General features: G+C 41.7%; 1 protein-coding gene across 4 annotated transcripts in view; it reads right to left on the reverse strand.

The window, feature by feature from the left end:
• LOC133109947 (proline-rich membrane anchor 1-like) overlaps positions 1-6,575 on the reverse strand; it is a 41,681-nt gene extending 35,106 nt beyond the window's left edge. For all 4 annotated transcript variants that reach the window (XM_061219749.1, XM_061219733.1, XM_061219741.1 and 1 more), the window contains exons 1-2: positions 5,557-6,575; positions 3,890-4,040 (exon numbers count right to left, since the gene is read on the reverse strand). In XM_061219749.1, the coding sequence (XP_061075733.1) occupies positions 3,890-4,040; positions 5,557-5,649 (244 nt within the window). In that variant the 5' untranslated portion in view covers positions 5,650-6,575. The remainder of the gene's footprint in view (positions 1-3,889; positions 4,041-5,556) is intronic.
• Between the last annotated feature and the right edge of the window lie 16,488 nt (positions 6,576-23,063).

A 23,063-nucleotide genomic window follows, 5' to 3' on the forward strand; every position in this document is an offset into this window, starting at 1 on the left:
TTAAGATCTTATCGTGGCTACATCGGGGCTTGAACCACCAACCTTTCCGGGTGCCAGTCATGTACCTTCGCCACTAGGCTACAGGCTGTGTCAGCTTGCTTTGCTCTTCTTGGTTTGCTCTTCTTTTTTGCTTTTCAACGTGTGGCTTCCATTGCTTCATCTCAGTCAGATTGTTAATGAAGTGACCAGGTCAAATAGTCAAGTGCTGAAGGAGGCCTCACTCTGGCCATCGCAGACACTCTGCTGGAATTCCTCTGTGGCCAAGTGCATCTCAGCTCTCTCTCCTCTCTCTCTCCGCTCTCTCTCCGCTCTCTCTCTCCTCTCCCCCCTCTTTCTCCTCCCTGCTCTCTCTCCTCTCTCTCTGCTCTCTCTCCACTCTCTTTCCACTCCCTCTCTGCTCTCTCTCCACTCTCTCTCCTCTCTGTTCTCTCTCCTCTCTCTCCTCTCTTTCTCCTCTCTGCTCTCTCTCCTCTCTCTCTCCTCTCTCCCCTCTCTCTCTCCTCTCCCCTCTCTCCTCTTTCTTCTCCCTGCTCTCTCTCCACTCTCTCTCTCTCTCTCTCTCTCTCCTCTCGCCTCTCTCTCTCCTCTCTCTCCTCTCTCTCTCTCCTCTTTCTTATCCCTGCTCTCTCTCCTCCCAGGGAGCCGGGGTGAATAGCGTGGCGATGGCCTGTGGCTCCGTGATCCCGGACAATGGCGCTCTGTGGCGTGCCGCCTGGCTGGCCGGGCGCCATTGTCGCGCTGCTGGAGGAGGGCTAGGGGCGTCCCGCAGCGGTAAACATGTCCCAGGAGTCAGCCATGTGTGCACTGCCCACCGAGCCTGGTCTTTTTAAGGCCTGGGAGAGCTTTCTCCTCGCACAGTACAGGACCCCCCGCCCCACGCCACAACAACAACACACAAAACACACGGCTCGTCAATCTGTAAATTAGATCGAGCACGTTTTGGCAAGATTGTGCCGTTTTTGGCCAGTTTTGGCGCAGCGGGTCCAGATGCCCTGCGGTTCCAGATAAACGGGACAGAGAGGAGAGGAACACGAACCCCCGCGGGTTGCTAATATTCAATTATAACCCCACACTCCCTTTATCATCATGGAGTCAGACGCAGTGGGGCTCCCTGCGCTAGTTCAGGATAAAGCTGTTAGGCTAAGCAAACAGGGAACACTCTCTCCAGTCCAACAAGTAAACGGTCATTTTGAATATTAAATATACAGCCACAGAACCACCCTGGTGTAAAATCCAGCTATGGCCAGCTTGAAATCAACAGCTGCCAGCATAGCTTGAGCTGGTCAAACCATGTTGAGTATGGAGCTGGTCTGAACTGGTCAACCAGCTACAAGCTGTTTCAAAACCTACTTTGAGCTGTTTTCTTTCAGTAGAGCAAACTTCAGCTTTAATCATTGATTTTCTAAGCAGCTGTTCGATCCAATGCAGTCCAACTAAGTATCTATTCCATTGTGATAAAGCTTTTCATTGTGAACAGGTAGTTTTTACAGTAGATAATTCCAATTTAATTTATCCTTGAACATATATATAGGCTGTGGCATAGATCTCATTTAAGATGTGTGGAGGGATGGGGTTATGGTTAGGGGTTGGAATTTACTCTGGTTGGAAAGTTAGCATCTACAGTAGTTGCTTTGTCACTGAAAAGCATGGGGTATGAATGATGTTCCCTCAAAACAGGTAGGGGATAAGTCCCTCTTACCACAACCCTCTCAACAATAATTACATCACTTAGTTTCATTGTGGATGCAGAGCTACATGCTCCCAAGTCCAAGAAACAGACTAGCATTCAGCATTCAGCAAAAATATGACAAAATCTGAGCTTGCCTGCAGATGATTCAGCAAAAGAGATCTACATCCCGCAGTCATGGCCAACTGGGCTTTTGTATGAATGAATAAAGCAATTTCTGTGAAAACACCCAGTCTTAATTTCATTGGGGAATTGACAAAATAAACACCTAAAATAATCAACTACAAACAGCATTTAGTAGATTGTTTCTAGCACACACACTGCAGCCTTGTTATGATTTATTAAGTATTTCACTGCGCAAGAATTTGATATGAAAACACAGATTTTTTTTTAAAAGCCTCTGTCATGAAAGCGATTGAGTGGACTGTCTGCCATAACAGCCATATATCTTAAAACACTAGCCATTGCTCCTAGAGAAACTAAGTTAAAGGCAGTGGAGGCAGTTTACAAATTACATGTACATATGTTAGACACCTCCCTTTCTCTTATTATATTGTTATACATTAATTCATAGAAATGACATTTGTGTGCCTTTGAAACCGACTGCAAAATAGGGAATGAGACAAACAAATTAATGTTCAGTGGATATTATTAGTCTCTTCCTCATCCTATTATGGGAATTCGAATGACATTCAAGTGAGAGGCCTCATTCAAAAACAGTCCAGATTAATTTCCTCATGTCATTGCATGACATTAACTGTTAAAAGGCCTATATGGTGGTCCGCTGTAGTTTTGAATACATTACACGTCTCCGGACTATATCAGCCCGCAGTTCTTTCCTAGACGCAGCATAAATAATGCACAGACATAAATGCATTTAAATAAACAGCTATACGAAAGCACATTTACATAACTGTTCATTGGTTGAGCACTGAAGTGTGAGATACAAGTAGGAAATCCAGCGGAGACAGTTACAGTATAAATCCATTTTCCCACAAAGAGAGGTAAACAGGGTAAAATCTGTGTGAAAACACAGCTGGGGCGCCCTCTCACCCCCAGTAGCTCTCAAGAACGTTCAACTTCAAAACCCAGACAGGAGATCTGGCCCAGTTCATTACCCTGCTATCTGTTTCAATACCCTAATTTAATTAACTCATCTGCTTTTGAATCGAGCAGCCCTCAAGAGGGGACGCAATCGCTGAGCCTAGAAGCACAGTGGGTGAAATTTCACATGCTTCTCCCAGCAACTGGGTAGTCCCCGAAGTCAAGCAGTCCATAAATTATCCCCCCTCCCCCTTCCCCCCCAACACCCTACGCTCACCCGTACAGAAGAAAATCTACTGCTAAATATCACACACTGATCGGATCCACAGAACTGTTCCTTCTCAATCTAGGGGCACAGGCAGTCTTGCGCTCCATCATTCTGTGGTTCTGTCCATGCTAATGTAGACTCACCATGTACCGAACACCAAGTAAGCTCACCATGTTACGAACAGTACAACTTTCATGATGAATGAATAAAAAATTACTTCTTTTTTGTGTGTGTAAGGTCTAACTCCTTCCTTTTCATAAGCACTTGGTACACGTCACATAAGTGATCCCTCTCAGTATACAGTGACATGGTAATAGTGCTCCACTGTGACAGTCTGGAAGCTGGTGTGGAAGCTGTTGCTAACGAGACACTATGAACTGGGCAGGCTTGCCGTATAACAAAGTACAAAACTGTAGTAGCTGTGCTTAAGGTGCTTTTCGGAACATCATGAGCTAACACTTCCGAACACAGGGAAGTTATGCAGGTATATGTCATTTTCTCTGTAATTATTGGCCCAATTCATATCAATCAAAGTGTTTTAGTGTCCATAAGCAACCATAATCATAAACCACATTCCTCAAGAGGAAAACTACCACTGAATGGACGTTAACTACTGGTGGAAGCGGCCGCTTCCCCGTGTTCTATTCAGAAACACAGTGAGTCTACGTTACACCACGGCACCACAGAAGCTGCCGCATGGGAACGGCGTAAGAAAGACACAGCGGCGACAGTAAACTGTGCTTTGGTAACAGAAATGGACAACTCTGTTTCAACAATACCAAAAGAAACTAAAGAAAGTTTTGAGTCTAAGACTCTTGAGGAATACAGAAATTACGTGAGACATGGCACACATTCCCGTGGCCTGGTATGAGCCGGGCGGCAGGACTTACCCGTGGAGACGAGTAGTCTGGGGGGCGGTGGTGGTGGAGGCGGGGGAGGTAGAGGAGGGTAGGGTCTACACTGGCATGCCAGCTGGCAGCTTTCGCTCACCTTCTCCGCTATCGCCCGTGAGCATGACTTCTGAAGTTCCCCCTGAGTAAACTGGTGAGAGGAGGCAAACACGGAACATGGAAGAGACCATCTTACACGGCGATACAGAATAAAAACAGTTAACGGCAAAATAACAAGGTCGTGGCTTCCAAGCGCAATTTCTTTTTTACATAAAATGTCGCAATGAATTTACTAGTCCAGCACTCAAAAACAGTTTTGGAGCAGAAGTTCAACTGCTGTGGGATTGTTTATCTACTGTAAATATTGAAATTACTCAGCCTCTTGAATGTGTGAATGGAACACGGGAAAATCAGAGCAACACTCACTCAGGGCCCTTTCCACACCTCCCACCAGTGCACAAATAACAGATTTTTTTTACTCAGTAAACAGGCCAAGCAATAGTAAATTAAAGAGACCCCAGGCAACTCTTGTATCTGATCCAAGGCAGTAAATAGTTGGAGCCTTGGAAAAAGAGGAAAACAAGATAAAATGAAAAATACAAAAGTTGAGGTCCTCTCCTCTGAGAGGACGCCCACCATCTGCGTGGGCGCCCAGGTCAGCCAAGGCTCAGAGAGGGGAGGCCAGCAGAACACAGGGAGATCGCATTACAGGTGAACCCTGGCACTAGCACAGCGACGCTGAGTCAGGAGCTATGGGAAAGAGTGCCGGTTGATAGGGTCTGTGGGCAGCAGTGTGGGGTAGTGGTGAGAGCTCTTGACTTGTGAAGGATTGTAGGTTCAAATCCCTAATGCGAAAACCGCAGCTCGCTGTGGTTTCCTCCGTGCTGAAGCCTTGAGCGAGACACATATGCTATTCTGCTCCAGCTAACAACCCAGCTGTTTAATCAGCAGCAATAAGACAGCTAATGATGGCAAAAAAGAGACAGATGCTCCAGTGCTGTAGCCATTAATGCTTTGCCAAAGTGATACAAACCTTAGACCTTCTGATGAAGAAAGTAAGAAGTAGCATGATCTATCAGTGTTAGTGACCTTTAGTAACTAACATTTACACATTTTATCAGAAAAACATCCCTAGGCTAAAGGAACATTCCTTTAAACAGTGGTCTATAATAATGTTTATAGTGTGACTGCTGCTCTTGTTCTGGATTCAAATATATAATTTGTAGATTAATCTTAATACTGGGATTCTTAACATGTTGCTCGGTTGTAGACTAAAAGCAATTAAAACAGATATGCAACCCAAACGTATTCATACTTCTTGTTTTATCTTGATATTGTCACTATCTTTAAAAGTCAATTTAAAAGCAACCACATTCACCCTGCAGTTTCCATCCGCTTCCCTATCAGGTGTCTGAACACTACTGGATATGCATCGATAAGTTTTGGTAGGGATTGAGTTCGTCTACTGCCTATTTAAATGTAGATTATTAGAAATGCTCCACATCTGTTGACAGACTGCTGTAAACGATTAATTAACGCGCTCTTTCGTTGGCAAACGTATCAGTGCTGTTTTTCTTAGCGATCATTCATAGGCTGTAAACCACACGTGAAAAGTCTTCGATTACTTTCTTAGATTAAAAAGCAATAAGTAACCAAGCAAAACCTACCTGAAACAAAAGTAAAAATGATGTGAAAAAGCAATGACCAAACAGAAAAGGCCAAAAACTTAAGCTGAGCGGCAAGATGTCACGGATCAGCATTCCTCCTTTGCGCTTCTCACAACCAGCGTGGTAAGTAAACAAGTATTGGACGCATAGAACTGGACTGTTTTGAACAACTTAATCCACTCTCCCCCGTTAGGCGACGAAATGTGTAACAGGCGATTCCAGGAACAGTTTTTGACACATACTTGTCCTTGAATCTTCGTTATTGGTGGCATGTGAGAGCTTTGAAAAACATACGCCTTGCTTGGACAGATCCGGTCAATTTCATTTTTCTAAAGTTGAACTGCGACCACCAAAAAATATCACCATGGGAAATGGAAAGGGGCGCTCTAGTCGCTATCAACCACAACGTTGAAAACCAAAGTTCTTCGATAACAGATTTACTGTACCGGGCGACAGACTGCCAAGCTTACATTTTATAACCCCCTCTGAGTGCCAACCTAACGCCAATAAAGTTGGAGGGCCAGCATATTATAAATATAAGTATTCTTTAATTATATTTATAGTTATGCATCTCACCCCAGGGCGGCAGTCCGGTTTCCGACTTCTTCAGTTTGGTGAACAGTATATACAATATGCGTAAACCCACAAGGGGAAAGCAGCCTATAATGGCTTTAAATAACGGTATTCATCCCTCTTCCAGACACTTGCTTAAAAGCGCAAGAGGAAAAACCTCGTCCATCCGGCGTCCAACATCAGTGCGTCCCACACTTGCCGTCCCGAAAAAGGGGATGAACACAATCCTTTCAACACATTGCTGCCTATTTTAAATCAAATTGGAAGTAAAATATGCGAATTACATAATTACGGACGCCAAGGAAGTGCAAATGGTCCGTGCGTTTAAAGAAAATTGATGAGCGACGAATAATCAAGCAGTTGATATATCAGTTTCCACGGTGCTTGCAAAGATGGGCTTCTGCAAGAATCGCTTGGGTAGGTCACGGCGTCAGTCCGTCAGCTAATACACCGCGCGAGTCGAAGAGTGAGAGAGACGCGAACCCAAGTGGGGAGGCTAGCCCATGTTTTATGATAGAGAAGACAAGTCAAGAGATGAAGGGACAGAAAAGTAGATTGACACCGCGAAGGGATCTTGACCGGGGTGCCTACGTCTAGTACATTGCAGTTTACTGCTTTCTCTCGATTATTTTCTCAAACCGCCGTTTATGAAGTCGGAATACCATGCTCACCACTGTTTAGCACCGTGTTTTAGCACCAGAGAATATTATGCTGGACGCTAGTTAGTATAGTTGGATGCACACATTAACCATTGAACTGCTGCTCAGTTTCAGGAAATGTAACTTATTTACTGTGCCCAGAGCTAAAAGCAAAGCTACTTTGCAATTAAACGTCCCCTGGCGGGGTAACCTCATCCTAAAGATTAATTATACAGTTTCGATGCACTATGGCGCGTGGAATATTTCATTTTGATACACAGTGGATTTTAAAGACGCTAAATTCTGCAATGCTTCACCTAAGAACCACCGCCATCTCGCTCATTTCAACATGATTTTGAGTTTCTCGGTTTCATAATATTTTAAGGCCAGCTCAGGTTCTGAAACTGGCTGTAGAGAAACTATGCGCTCTTCCCGGCATAGATTTTGCTTTACCCTTGGGCACACCCTACAGGAGTGAACACAGGCAGCGATTGGGAGATACATTATGGCACCTAACTCAGCCTCCACTGAAATATTTTATTGGTCTATAACTACATATTTTTTTCATTAAAAAGCTGAAATATAAGACCTGCAGAGTTGTGTTGTAAACTAAACAAAGCCCACCACCAATGGGTCAGTCCAAACACGTGATTTGACATCCACACATGGCCTTGCATTTATGAAGCAACCTTACACATCAAACAGGCATGCTTAGCAGAAATTAATTAACAGTTAGATACTTCATTAATGTCTTTACCAGCATTTCAAAATACACTGGGCTCCAGATTTATTGGCACCCTTCATAGAAATGAATAAATGCATAATAAACAACACAGATATTGATCTATATGTTATGTTCAAACATAGGGATACTTTTATTTTAATACATTTACTTTAATACATTTACTTTCATGTTTCTTTGTCATCCATCAGCATGGAAAAAGCCAAATAACTGTCAATTCAGAAGAGACAGATGGTAATTGACTGTCCAGTAATGAGTACCAAAAATACATAAACAGTTAAACATACCACTTAGTACTGTAAGGACAATAATGATGAAAACTTATGGAATGGTTGCAAACTTGCCAGGAAGAGGACGCAAGTGCATGTTGTCTCCGCGGGCAGTGAGGAAGATTCTGAGGGAGGCCATGAAGAGTCCTGGGATCATGTTTTAAGAATCGCAAAGATTAGTTGCATTTTGGGCAAACAAGTATCAAGAAGAACCATAATATGGCACCTCCATACCAACAAACTCTTTAGAAAGGTGGCATGAGGACAGCCTTTACTGAGCACAATAAATAAAACCAAGTATCTGAAGTTTGCCAAACATCATTGGAATTATGACTGGAAGCTATAGTCAGACGAGACCTTAAAGGTACAATATGTAAGATCTTTGTGTTTAAACATTGCTACAAGACCATTGTAAATCCCTTCCTATCATTCAAAAAGGCTCACTGACATGCTGACTCACCCTCTGCCTGTCCTTAAATTCGGATTTCAAAATATGGTTATAATTGCCACAGCCAATGACGTTTCAATGTCAGCGCGTTTACAGAGAAGAGGCAGGGCTAAACAGTGTTAATGGTTTGAAGGTGTTTGTTGCTGCCATTCCTCTCCTGACCTTTAGAAGTCGGAAATGACCTATTGTGAATATTTTGGCCATATGCACCATCAACATGTTTGGGGGCAAACAAGGAATGCATACAAAGAGAAGCACCTCATATATGGAGCTGGTTCATTGCTATTTTGGAAATTCTTTGCTGCCAGTGTTCCAGGGGCACTATTTAAGATCAATGACACAATTAATTCAACAAAGTAGCAGGAAATGTTGGCAGAAGATCTGGTTGTCTGAGCTAGGAAGCTGAGACTTGGTCCAGCCGGACAATGACTCCAAACATACATGAAAATCCACACAATAATGGTTAAGTAAAAATAACATCATTCTTCTGCAGTGGCCATCTCTGTCTCAAGACATAAATCCCATCAAAACCCTTTTAACTGAAAAGGGGGATCCAGAAGCGCAAACCCAAGGGTATCTGAAAAAGTGATGATTCTGAAAAGTTCTGCATGGAGGAATTCCTCCTAATGTGCTAACTAACCTTATAACAAATGATAGGAAAATGCTCATGGCTGTCATCTGTGCCAGGGGTATTTGCGCAAAGTATTAAACCAGTGGTGGCAATAATTGTGCAACCTGTTCTTTGGGGAAAATTTATTTTTTATTTGAAAAAATTTGGTTGATTCCATTGAATCATTAATCCAGCACACTACTTTACACATGTTGGAAAACCTTAGCTATGTCAATAACTATTGTTTTTTTAGTTTACAGTATTTTCACATATTTATCTAGGGAGCCAATAATTCTGTATACAGTATACTCCTGGTATGGAGTATGAACAATCCACATAATAGTCCACAGAATACATCCAATGATTCAAACTGAAATCGCAGAAAGTCCTTGTCTGTTGTGATCCTTTTTCCCATGCCATGAAAAATGACTGGTGCTGTTATTAGGAAACTATTGATTTTCAGCCCATCCCTCATAAGCAAGGACACACAAGAAACCCTGTTTGTTTACAACATACCTCCAAACATAAGAGGTTAATTTCTGAGATAATATGTGTAAGCACAGTGTGCATATTGGCTTTATGATTGTGCCAGGAAGCTGGACTACATTGCTATATGCATCATGACAATGTTGTGCCCTTTACCACAGGCTACCAGACGTTGACAGGAATGCTTATGGCAAGTGCAATGTTATAATTATGACAGAATTATGCATTATGACATGCTTATATAACATGCAGTTTTTCATCAACTGTAATAACCGACCATTAATGTTTATGAAAGGTGTTATGGTGTCTTCTGATTGGATTATGTCGATTTAACAGCATACTGTATGCTTAAAGTAGAATGCCAACATATATCAAACTTTTCAGATTTTTTTTTCCATGCATAGTATTACAACTTAGTAAACACAGAATAGTATTACAGGGGCGACATTGGCTCAGACAAGAGCTGTCCTCTGGCAGGCAGAAGGTTGCAGGTTTGATCCGCCCTGGGTGTGTTGAAGTGTCCATGAGCAGGACACCAAACCACAAAATACTCCTGATTAGCTGGTTGATGCCTTGCATGGCAGTCAATTACTATTGGTGTGTGAGTGTGTGTGTATGAATGGGTGAATGAGAAGCATCAATTGTACAGCGCTTTGGATAAAGGCACTATATAAATGCTTTAAATAAATTTAACTGCATGGCATGGGTTTTCCTTCAGAACACTTGAATAAGGAAATATTGTTAAGTATCACCGTACTACAAAATAACATTTCACATCCAAAAAGAACACCAAGTCTACTGCTGTGCTCATCCATTCTAGCATGCTTAAATTTTCCTTTGTGATCCCAAATAATTAAATTCAATGAATAAAAAGAGATAAACCTGCAAAGATTCCAAACCTTAACCACAAGTTTTCACAATGTTGCTTCCTTTCCTTCATACAACTAAAGGCAGTGCTTACTAATTCCCATTTAATGCCACGAAGAAGTGGAGAAAATCTTTCTTATTTCCATACATACATAGCATATGGTATTCTAACAAGAACAGAGATAACATATCGACACCTTCTACCTTCTTTCTCCAAGATAAGGCCCTCGAGCAGTGGTAGACTTGGCTAATTATTACAATTTGACTGCACCAATTAAGTAGACACATAATTACATTTTTCTCAGGAGATTTGCTGGTTTGTGCAAGGTCAGCAAGGGAGGCCTGGCATGCTTGAGCTTTTTTATTGTAACAAGATCATTTGACTTATTAATACAACATAATTAAAATCGAACAACCCACTTGAAAATGAATTAGGATAGATCAATCAGGAAAAAGATATATAAAACACAGTACAAGTAAAATACAAAACAACTTTATTAATCCCACATGGGGTACAAACCTAAATCCTCCACATGAAGTAAGTACAAAAAAAAAACCGGAACATTGTGACAGACAGAACTTACAGTACATGACAAGACTTACATATAGTGATACTTTGTCAAGAAGAGGAAATAGCTAGAAAAAAGTGAGAAGTGAGCAGGGTGATGTGAAGGCAGCACAGGAGAGGCAGTAGCACCTGAGGGGTGCAGTTCAGGGTGCGCTTGGACCGCCCAATTCGGTGCGATGCCAGGGCTCCTCCCTGGCTCCAGGTGGCTTCCCCTGCCACACGTCAGCACCCCACCCCACCAGATGCCTCTGCCCTCCAACGCAGCTAATCAGCCCTGGGAAAAGCTGCACCAGGCTCCACACACCCTGACCTCATTACCACACACTGCCAACAAACGGCCATTATACCAAAGCCGACCCTGCTCACCTCTCAAACCAAGGTCAGCTAGGGGTAAACTGATAGACTAGTCTAGCGATAGTTTATTAATATTGACTCGGTGAATGAATCAATGGCCAAAGTAATGAAATGAGCTACAGTAACAGAACAGCAGGAGGTAAATAAGGTGCAGGCCTTCGCTCAGATGTAAAATTTATGGCCTGGTCTTGGGAGATTATCCAACTAGGCCAGACCTTCCCCCTCTGCCCCGAGAAGTAAAATCAGCCATAGGCAAAGTGTTATTCACAGCGCTGCACTAAAAACCGTGGCCCCTTAAATAAATTGGAGAGTGCTGTGAAGTGATTAGTGTAAGTGAGGTTAGTCTATAAATTGTCAGTTACCAAGACTATTTTAATTAGCATGTTTTGTACTCTACCAAGAGGCAAGGCAGTGAAACCACTTACTCTGAGGAATCTGGTGAAGGAAGATGGACGTTTAGCATCATACAACATGAGGTTATGAGAAAGAGTCACTGCCGTGTTTGATAAAATCAAAGCATTTACAAGGAATACTAACCTTAGCAAATGTCAACTTCTGTAGAATTGATCACTTACCAGATTAAACTGGACCTTTGGCCAAAACATTAATCTCAATTTCCAAACCTAGCATTAATGTGTTCTCTGGAGAAGCTGTCAGTCAGTGACAGTAGCTGAAGTAAAATCTTTACCATGGATTTGTTAGCTAGGAAACTTCCAACTCCCTGAAACATTGCATGGAAGCAGATGGCCTCCCTACGTGACTGTGCTGATCAAAGTGTCTGTGTGAATCATTAACTGATCAAAGGCAAGTTCACATTAGTAACATCCTGCAGGCATCTAGGTCCCACCCTACTCGTTCAGATGACTTGGTGACTTTAAAAATCATACCACTGTCCTTCTTACCGTAAAAACTCAAATTGTGAGATTTCATTAGGTGCGCAGCCACAAAGCTAAGCCAGTGCCATTTAATTATAGGAAGCTAGGGGATTCAAAGCACTAGCGGAACAGATTAAAAAGACGGAGGAGAAGGAGGATATGCAGGGAAGAAGCTGCAGCAGAGGCCTTTTCTTTTCCTGCAGCAGCCAGTCCTGATTGAGCTTAAAGACGGATGTAATCTAATTAAACAATGATGTATGGGCTAGCGTGCATTAAGGTAGATTTGACTGATAGCTCTTGCAATTGAGACATCCATTAGGCTGTTGTACAATCAAGATCTCTCCCTCACCCCCCTACCCCACCTCCACCCCCAGCCCCAAAGCCTGGGGAAGGCAACAGTTTGACAGTAACTTCACTGCACCCATGGTGAGCCCAGCATCTATCTATCTATCTGTATGTATGGTTGTATGTATGTACTGTAAGCACACTCACTGGACACTTTCTTAGAAACACCGGTACACCTGTACACCTACTTATTCATGTGATTATCTAATCAGCCAATCTTGTGCTGATTAGATAATCGGCTAATCATAAAGCATAAAATCACACAGATACGGGTCAGGAGCTTCAGTTAATGTTCACATCAACCATCAGAATGGGGAAACAATTTGATCTAAGTAACTTTGACCATGGAATGATTGTTGGTGCCAGACAGGATGGTTTGAGTATCTCAGACTGCTGATCTCCTGGGATTTTCATGCACAACAGTCTCTAAATTTTGCAGAGAATGGTGTGAAAAACAAAAAAACATCTAGTGAGCAGCAGTTCTGCGGGTAGAAACACGTTAGAGACCTAAATACCCCTCAATAACTGCCAGATTCTAGTCTTGAGTCTTCCCTCACTGTTCTCTGATTGTATGGAATATACCATTTTCCTATTTTGGCTATTCTATTACTTGGTTTTAGTTTTAAATATATTTTTGCAAATATATTTTAGGGTAATGGGATTTCTTGGTTTTAATATATATATATATATATATCACACAATGTCCTGTTCAATTAGGCTTCCCATATTTCCTTTTGTCTGGTTGCCATAAGTTTAGCTCTTTTAGTGTTGCTTATGTTTCCATCCTTGCCGATGCCTTTGCTTTCCCCCTCTGAAATTAAAACAAAGTCCATGGACATTGACCATTGGAGCCTCTTATTGGAGACTTCATTCTCAACTGTTCCTAGCACCCTACTCTGAGTCACACTGAGGTCACTACTGTGCTGCACACATCGATTGCCTAACCCACCCTTTACATCTGTAGTGTGCGCTTTATGTCTTCTGCATCCATTTCTGGCCTGTAAACAAAGCTGTCTGAAGACTATCAGGATGGGAGCACTATGTCAATAAATACAACAGCACTGCCTCAAGTCCTACACCTCTCCTTCTAATCTGATTCTGTAGTAAGACTGACTCATCAGGGCCCTAAATGGTAAACTATAATTTTCCTGTTCTGTGCAAATTGGTAGCTGGAGGGCGATTGTGACATTTTAGGTTCTCTTGAACTGTATGATATAAAACACATAGCTAACAGCCTTTTTATCGAGAGACATACACTGTTTCACAAGGCCTGACATTTAGGCTAAGCATTCTTTTCTTTTATTAACCTTTTCTTATTTCTAAACCATGTCATCACGATAAAGGCAGTTTTGAAAGTAAGCACAATGCTGATGAAGCTACTTCAAAGCATTGCCTTTATGTAGTAAAACATGGAGGCTGAATGATGAAGTACTCTGGCCACTCTTTGGCTTTACTTTTATGGAAAGGAATAGGATTTGTTGGAAAACTCCGGCTTAGTTTTATTGTATTTAAGACAATATGATTTAAAATTGTCTGGAAAGTCTGGAAAATGTAATACCACGCATCATCAAGCCTTAGTGCAGAGAATAGTGTGTTCCTTCAGAAATATCTGAAGCTCCTATTAAGGTTATACATTTATTGCCTTGCTATTTCAAAAGGGTATACAAATATTTCAGACAATTGGGTAGACGGGGGTAATCCAGAATGTCTCATTGCTTCACATAGTGAGAAACAAAAGCCATGCCACCGATTTTTGCCAAGAGTGATATTCTTCAGGAGAGGTGAACAATTTGATAAACACATAAGTGTCTGCAAAACAATATGCATTATGGGAAGTGCTGATATATTCCACAGGAGCTGCAAGTTGTCCTGCGGGAGCCATTCGCCGGCCTGCCTCCCCAGCCCTCCTCTTCAGGGCCCGAATCGATTTACTGATGAGACAGAGGCCCTAAATCAGACTGCCAGTTGTGCTGACTGCGCTCAAATCCAGAAGCAGAAAACAGTGCCTGTCACAACACAATCCATCACATACTCTGCTCACACACCACTAAATAAATAAAATATAAACTGGCAGCTGAAGTCCTCCTCCAGTGATGGGCTTGTAGCTTCACACTACACGTACCAAACCTGTGGTTTGACTCTCCTGTCCGATGGAAAGGCCAAGGAACACTTGCTCTGAGAGCCCATCTCCAAATGACACACTCTGCAGTATAGCCAACGAACTAAGAAATAGAAAATGTAGCCAATGGCTTATGAATATTTTGAGCTTCGGTCATTATAAGGTACTCAAATAACTCTGTTTGATTATATTGCGTTCTGGTATGTATGTATACGTTTGCTCAGACGATTCATTTAATCTACAAAATGTGCTCTTTCCCAAGGGTAAACGCTGAGAATCAGATAATGAATGTGTTCATTTATCTCTATTATCCTATATGGAAATAGCAGATAACAAAGTTAGATATTTTAATCACATTCAGCCCCTATTTTATCATCTGTACTGATAAAAAAAATTCTGTTTAAAAGACTTGATACAACAAAGTGGCTGAAAATAGGAACTGAAAATAGAAGCAAATAAAGTATGTAAAACAACTTGACTCTGCTGACTGGACCCTCTATAATGAGAAGAGTTAAGCACTTTGGCTGCATTAAGCTGACACAAGGACTAAGCTACATAAGCAATTACAAAGTTCATTCAAAATGATCAGGGTGAAACATTGTGGTCAACGCTGCTCAAACAATCTTTTTTTCCCCTTCATCTTGAGCCATGTTAAAATACCTCCGACTCTCCTTGAGACAAGGTTCATCTGCTAAGTGGTGAAGAGGATCAGGGAATTTCCCCTTACTCAGGGACAGGAAAGGTCTGACAGCTTTTACATCACTATCAGCAATCTTGGGTCCATTAAACCCCCTTGGATCCTTTGCAGTGGAAAACCTGGAGTTCCTGGAATAGGGTTATCTCATTCGGTGGAGTCACAGGAAATTAACCATTAAAACTAGGGCTTAGAATACAATGAGGGTTCCAATGAATGTCTTCAGCAGATGTGTTTTTAAAGAGGCCATTTCAACAAGAAAATCTCCTATCCCCAACCTGGAAATTTAATGACAAAGGCAGTGAATGAGGAAAATTGATAAGACAGAATTACATAGCATAAACATAACGAAAGAGAATATGAACCATTAAGACTCTTAGAGTGCTTTTATTACTGGGAGAATGAAAATGAGAACATTGATGTTGTGCTCTGCAATAAAAAAGAACCAACATTTATTTGTCAGGCATCTTCTTTCATGTTCTAAGAAAAAATGGTAGAATAAAACCCAATAAAACTGAATTCAACTGCAGCAATTGAGTCATGCAAAAACTTGACTTTTTACTTTTTAATTAGACCTGCCTACAATCTATCTATACGCATTTTCAAACAAAGTCTCCAGTTTCTCGTCTCTTTGTATGGATAGAGAAACAATTAAGATGAAATCTGACAGAATGTAGTCATTCCTCTAGCTTTAGGGCAATTTTACACTATAAGAACATAAGCGGCATGAGAGTTTGAATTATCATGTTTGTTAAATTCCTGCAAGATAGTTGTCACATGATTAGAATGTGATCACCCTCTTTCGCCTTCTTAAAATTAATCAAACTGGTTTCATTTTTGGTTATATTTTTAATTCCCTGATTTATTGTCTGCAAATATCATTACTGCACCCTCAGCCCTCAGTTTTGTGAATTCCATTCTTTCTTTGGGCATCTTTTTATTCATGTAGTTGACATTTTCGGCCATTTTGTGTTCATCATCAACAGCTTCTGCATATCTGTATCTGTCATCACCCATGCACAGAGGAACAGCCCCATGAGTGGACCTGGGGAGGCTGTACCAGCCTCTGACTCACTGGAATGGAGGATTCGCTTATGTTGGTAATCACCCTTCTTAGAAACCGTCTAGAAATACAAGTAGAAATACAACACACACACACACACACACACACACACAGCATTGCAAAGGCTGCTGGTACATGGTGCAAAAAGAAAGGGAAGGACATAACTTTAGATACTTTGCAATAAAAGGATAAAATAAAAATACAATTTCAACCCATGCCCTACTGTATGATAGTGACATTGCAACATTTAAAGACGGAAAATACTGTATGTGGAGTCATGCACTGAACAGCACCAAAGCATTAGTACTATGAGTTCATGACCCCACGAGTCTCAGCTGTGGTTTTAATCAGCCTTTATTAAGAGGAGAATGATAGTGGAATAGAGTGGCTCATTAGGTGATACCCTGACACTGCATGACTCTGCATGGTTGCACTCTTAGTCTCAAGTTCAGCAGAATCCACAAGAATCACAAAGCACTGTGCCCCTCACCCCAGAACTGAAAAAGCTTTTATTCTACATTTATTCTAGGCAGCAGTTTTTATTTGCCAACTCACAAGTTTTCAAAAAATAAAAAAATACAACAACAAAAACAAACAAACACCGATAAATTAGATTCAGGAAAACATATTGGATATGCTTTGCTTGCATTAAAAAAAACTATTTATCAAGCGGCTACAGAAATTGGAATGAGGGGCAAACACTGTTGCGAGGGCAGAGTAGAAACCCTCCCACCCCCTTCAGTGATAAAAGAGCGCAATCAAGCGCAGGTTGCTTGTGGCAGAGAGGGCCGAATGGAGCCTCTTGTCTACCTCATTAACTTCCCAGGAAAGCCAGACAGAGAAAAACAACGTCCTTCACAGAGAAGAGGGCGATGGGGGACAGGGGGCACCCGACCAAGAAGTCTCCCTCCCTCCTCAGTGCCACCGCTGGTCCAGACAGAGGTCATGGAGGGATGCTCAGCTTTCATGTGGCATGCAGGAACAATGCCTCTTTGCCTTCGCTCTGTCTCTATAGCATTTATCATTTATCCTTTAATGGACTACACCACCAGAGTAGCATTTATCCATCAGTACACTACACCACCAGAGTAACATCTATCCACCAGCACACTACACCGCCTGAGTAACATTTATCCATCAGCACACTACACCGCCAGAGTAACATTTATCCATCTGCACACTACACTACCAGAGTAACATTTATCCACCAGCACACTACACCGCCTGAGTAACATTTATCCATCAGCACACTACACTACCAGAGTAACATCTCTCCATCTGCACACTACACTACCAGAGTAACATCCAAAAGCTCCTTTTGCATACATACAGGATCAAATAACACAGCTGGATATTTGCTGAAGTAGTCAAGCCGCTTGCTCCAGGCTACAACACCTGCAACTCTCTACACTGGCATTTCTAGCTTGCTCAAACATTTTTACCTTACCCCATAGAGACATTTTGAACTTCTGATACAGCCTGTGAAGAATTTTTACAGCTGATCCACTACATAAATGCAACCATTTTATTTATTTCCTGGCAAGAATTTCTGAGACCTTTACTTCTGAGTGTACTTTCCAGGGACAGCCTGAAGAAAAAACAGGTTTGATAATGAATGGGCCATGCATCTTAATCAAAATGTCCTCAAAACATTTATGCACAAGTTTCAATGGCATCTTTCTTGTTCTTCTTTGTTAGATTGGCCCTCTGACACTGTAAGTTAGAGATGTCTGTGTGCCGGCCTGCATATGTGTGCGTGTGTTTCCGTCTATTCATGCGTATATACTGTATGTCTGTTCATGTGTGTGTGTGTTTGTGCTAAAGAACATGTGTATGTGATGCTGAAATCCACTGACAATTTGACAGGAACTGAAAATAACAATAATAAATAAATAAGCGTCGTGGCAGCATAGATGACAGTTGTGTTACTCATACTGGCTGCCATGACTCTTCCATCTTCTACACATACACAACGCTGACCATGAGCTTGGGGTCAAAACACAGAGACACAAAATCCCAGAGGGCCCTGTAGCAAGCACACAACTCAGAGGACAGAGAAAACAGTCCAGCAAAACAAAAACATTCCTAAAACACTCACTCATACTCACAGCTGACTCATAAACTCTTTGCACTGTCTCCATATAAATGCATGATTTTCAAACGAAAGGTTGTTCAGCATTCCACTATGCACAGGCAGGGAATTCAGAAGAACCGGCTGCTATCTCATATCCCCCAGCAGACACCGCTTTTCATTGCCCAAACTTCCCGGGCGATCTGCCAGGGCGTAGGCACTTGGCAGTGTCTGACAGCGACCTTATCGCCTCTCCAGAGGGTGGCCTGTCGTTCTCCCTGAAGTTTAGCCTCTTACATCAATCAAAACTGGAGACAGCCCACTTGCCTCAGTGTTTTCCTGAACCAATGATGGAGGGCCAGCATTGCAGAGCAATTTAAGTCATAATTTCAGTGGTGTGTGTGTCATTCGCATGTAGCCCTATTTGCAAGTTACACTGTTTATTTTCTGGAAATCACAGAAATCATACAAAATGTGGGCTCAAACTATCTTTCCAGAAAATAAACAAAGAAATAATATTAACGTTAAAACAAACTATAGTTCATATTACATGTCTGTAAAACCCCCAGGCTTTTATAAAAATGTCTTAATTGAAAGTACGTATTTGTATTGCAGTAAATATTAATGGTAGTTGCAAGCAGTGTTTGCTGTGAAATAATATTTCTTGCTTCATTATTTTTGTGGTAGACTACTACCATCTTGTGGCCATCCATTATATTACAGTGGCTTCAAAACTAATGGTTGAGTTCACAGGGTTGCAACAAGTATGCCTACAAGGTATACATAAATATATTAAGCTTTACTTTGCTGATTGCAGAAATATAATTGATTCATTTTATATTTATTTTTTCGCAAGTGTTCCTCTTTACAGCTTTTGTAATCTGCTTTTCTCATACAGTGTGTTTGTTTTAATGGTTTTGATTCCAATTCTGCTTAATAAAGTCCATATACATTTCATTTAGTTGTTCTGGTTACACTATAATGTAGTGTCAGATTGAATAATGTAAAGTACTCTTGTATTTGCTAATGACAATATCCTAGTTCACCTCGCCACGTTACACATTCTTAGCACATTGAAAAGCTGGGTCTTTCTGGTGAAGTATCAGATTCAATTCTGACTGACAGGTAACTATTTTTATACTCTTTATTCTTTGATAGACTTAGCCAGGCAGGGTGTTCTGCAAGGGTTTGTATGAGGTTTTATTTTCTTGGCCATTTCATCAGGAAATATAAGTTAGAACACAACCGATGTGTCATTGATTACATTACTGAGATATGAGTTTGCCCTGCTTGCCATAGGCCACTAAAACTTTATTCTAGTTTTGCAGCAGCAGGAAAGGGAGTTGAAGGCTGTCCATGAATAGAAAAAATAAAAATATCTACAATCTAAGAAATGAGTGCAGACAATCAAATACAGTATACCTGATCAATGGTCTCTGGAATAACTTGAGCACTGCCATAGCAATTATTCACCAACAGGTGCTATTGTGATGCTTACTTCCTGTTTGTTCACATATGCTCTATAATATTGCGCATAGTGGCCACTAAACACTAAAAACTTTGATATGGATCACAAATGCATGTGAATATAAAGTGGTTGAAACTATGAAGTGTCAAATCTCATTGGTTTCTTATTTTGTCAAACGTGCACTCCAAAATAAGCCATCTTGTCCGAACTGACATATAAAACATTTCATTTAAGTGAAAAGCAGTGGAGGCCTTTTCAGCTGCAAAACCCCCTGGTTACAAATCCACAGAGATAAGCCTCCGTCTCCACTGCTATTCTCATTACACAGAGAAAAGATCATAAGTCTGTTTGTCGGGCAAACAGCACACAGCTTTCCATGTGTAATCACCCCCACCCCATCACACACACACACACACACACACACACACACACACACACACACACGCACGCAGTAGTTCTGCTACTTAGGGAAACCCTGCTTTCTTTATCGTGGCTCTGCCCTCCAGCAGGTGGTGCAGAGGCATTTCTGGCAGTTGTCGGCGGGTAACACAATAGTCTGCAAAGCCACCATGCCCGAGTCTTCCAGTCCTGTTCTGCACTGGATTTGCGTGACCTCTGGGGCACCGTGATGCAAGCAGGCAGCTGCCGGGCCCTGAAAGAGCTGGATGTCAGGGGGCAGGGGCAGTCTCACGCTGACAACACACTGCACTATTGTGGCGGTGGAACTGGGCAGGTTTATATTGGTAGAACAGACTAGGGTGGAGAGAGTGTGTGTGTGTGTGTGTGTGTGTGTGTGTTTGTGCATACATATGTGTGTGTGTGTGTGTGTGTGTGTGCGCGCATATACATATGTGCATTTGCATGTATGTGTGTGTGCGTGTACAACTCACAGGGAGTCTATTCAGACCAATTCACCCCTGCCATCTGCCCCAAAAGCCCAGCTACTTAGTAACACCAACACAATAACCTGACACAGCCCTCGCTAACAATATTCATTCATTTCCTATAAAAGGATAAAAAAGGGGGAAAGTCAAAAGTAAACAGCGCAAATGTTCAAAGTGGCTGGCTTTGGCATGGGTCTTGTGAAGGGATGTCTTTCAGAAAGGGCAGTGGCAGTGTTTTAATTATAGAACACATGCTAATGAGAAAAGCTAACACAAATCAACTAGCGCTGGGCGTCCACTGCACCTGCTCTATTTTTTTATGAGCTCTAATTAATTTCCACAAAGCGACACGCGGGCCTTTGGTGAAACACACACGCATTTAAGCGTGTGTGTGTGCGTGTGTGTGTGTGTTTCGGAGTTTCAGCGGTCTGTTTCTTTAAGATGTCAAACTTTAAACCGACATCAATGACATACCACTCCCATCCATCTTATTCAAGTGGGCATGCGGACAGGGAGATACTGCGGATTTCCTTGCCCCGAATACTTCCTTTTTTCCCCCCTTTCTCTGTCACTTCAAAGCCCAGGAGTGAGACTGCAGGCCAGGGGAGGGCTGTACTATTGTTAATTGGTCTTTTGAGAGGAACAGTGAGGTGACCAGGACAGACAATAGGATCCAGGAGCCTCTTGAAGGGCTGGCATTGGAAGCGGAGGATGAGAGATCACTCTGATCTGCGGGTTTGTGGTGGGGGGAGAGTGATGTGGGACAGTGGCTTGGCATTTTTTGAAACAGAAAATCAAGCAAACAATAATATGCTGCATGCTCACACGGTAACACATAATTTTCAGAACAGCATTTCCTTGCTTATGACGTAGAATTTCATGTTTTGCTAAATGGCCAAATTGAAAAGCGTACATTTAACATGTTACCAATGTATAATTGCTAAGCACTTTAGCAATTTTGACTAATTACCTTGAGCAAGGCTAAAATATTTGATGCTCTCTTGGGATTCAAACTCACAAACTTCTGTTTCTGTTATTTTTCTATATTATATGACTTTGTGTTAATATTAAGTTGGAGGCTTCCTGAAAATTGGTGTTTCATGGTGGTCTAAGAATGAATACAAATGTTTAGTAAATGCCTCAATTACACAATATTGCTGACACACAGAACAGAGTTGGGATTTACCATATACTGTATACTCAATGGTTAGAGATAAGATCTGTGTCTGACCATGAAGTGATTCAGTACTGTCCTTGAGAGTGATCACATGATCATCTAACTTCCCTGTTGGAGACAGACAGAGGGACACCAGCTGTCTTAAGCAGTAAACACAAACATATCCAATTACTTACCTTGCCTTGCCAAATTGCAAACAGGCAACAGTAAAATAGACAGACTCTAATAAAAGCCCACAACATCCTGAGATGCACACACCCTTTGACATTCTGAGGGCCATCACTCCACCCGCCCTTAAAGAAAGCAAAACAATAGCAATAGAAATATTTCTCACTTAGCCTTGTTTATCATCATTGCGTAGTATTTGTAAATTACTGAAAGGGCAAACCATCCCATATGCGATCTACTGTACGTAACTGACATACAGTAGCTGTACAGAACACCAACATTTTATATTATTATGAAGGGGCCTGCATTGTTTTGGAGAAGATGAGTCAAGAATTATTTTTAACTGACATCTAATGTTTACTACACACAGACCTTCGTAGTGTATATACTTTTTATCAGTTGCAGTTTATACATCTGAACAAAAAAGGAGACTATAGTAGTAACTAAGGCAATATTTGTTTGTAATTAGCCTACTGGTCTGTCTTACTTTTAAGTAATTTGTCTCAATTACAATTGTGTAATTATTATTATTATTATTATTATTATTATTATTATTGTTATTACAACAGCAATTTAATTAAATGTATTTTGAATCTTTCCTTACGTAATACGGTGCTGCAGGAATCTACACAGAAGACAGAATTAAACAAATACGTCTGTCTGCTCCATCAAATCAGGAGTTTAAACAGCGGATCGTGTTTGCATAGGAGAGGGTCAGACCAGGGTGGCGTGGAGCTCGACCATGCAGCGCAGGTTACCTCCAGCAATTGTTTCAACGCATCGGTGCCACCTTGCCAAGAAGAGGTGGTTCGGGGGTGGGGGGTGATTGGTCCTCTTTTTTTCTCAATAAGGGGATGGAGCTCAATTAGCATTTCACAAGTCCTTTTTCCCCTTTCTATTGCCACCTTCCCCGCGGAGCCTGCGCTTTCTCTGGGGATTGTCCTGTTTTGGGCCCTTGTCGGCGTTGGCAGGGTGACAGTATTCGAGTGTGCAAACTTGTGCTATTGTCCCCGGGCCAGAAGGAGTCATGGAGACCCCGCTAATATGACACAGGAAAATGTTTGCTGATGGCAATTCTATGGGCTTTG

This window comes from Conger conger, chromosome 1, assembly GCF_963514075.1.
Source record: "Conger conger chromosome 1, fConCon1.1, whole genome shotgun sequence".
Lineage (NCBI taxonomy): Eukaryota > Metazoa > Chordata > Actinopteri > Anguilliformes > Congridae > Conger > Conger conger.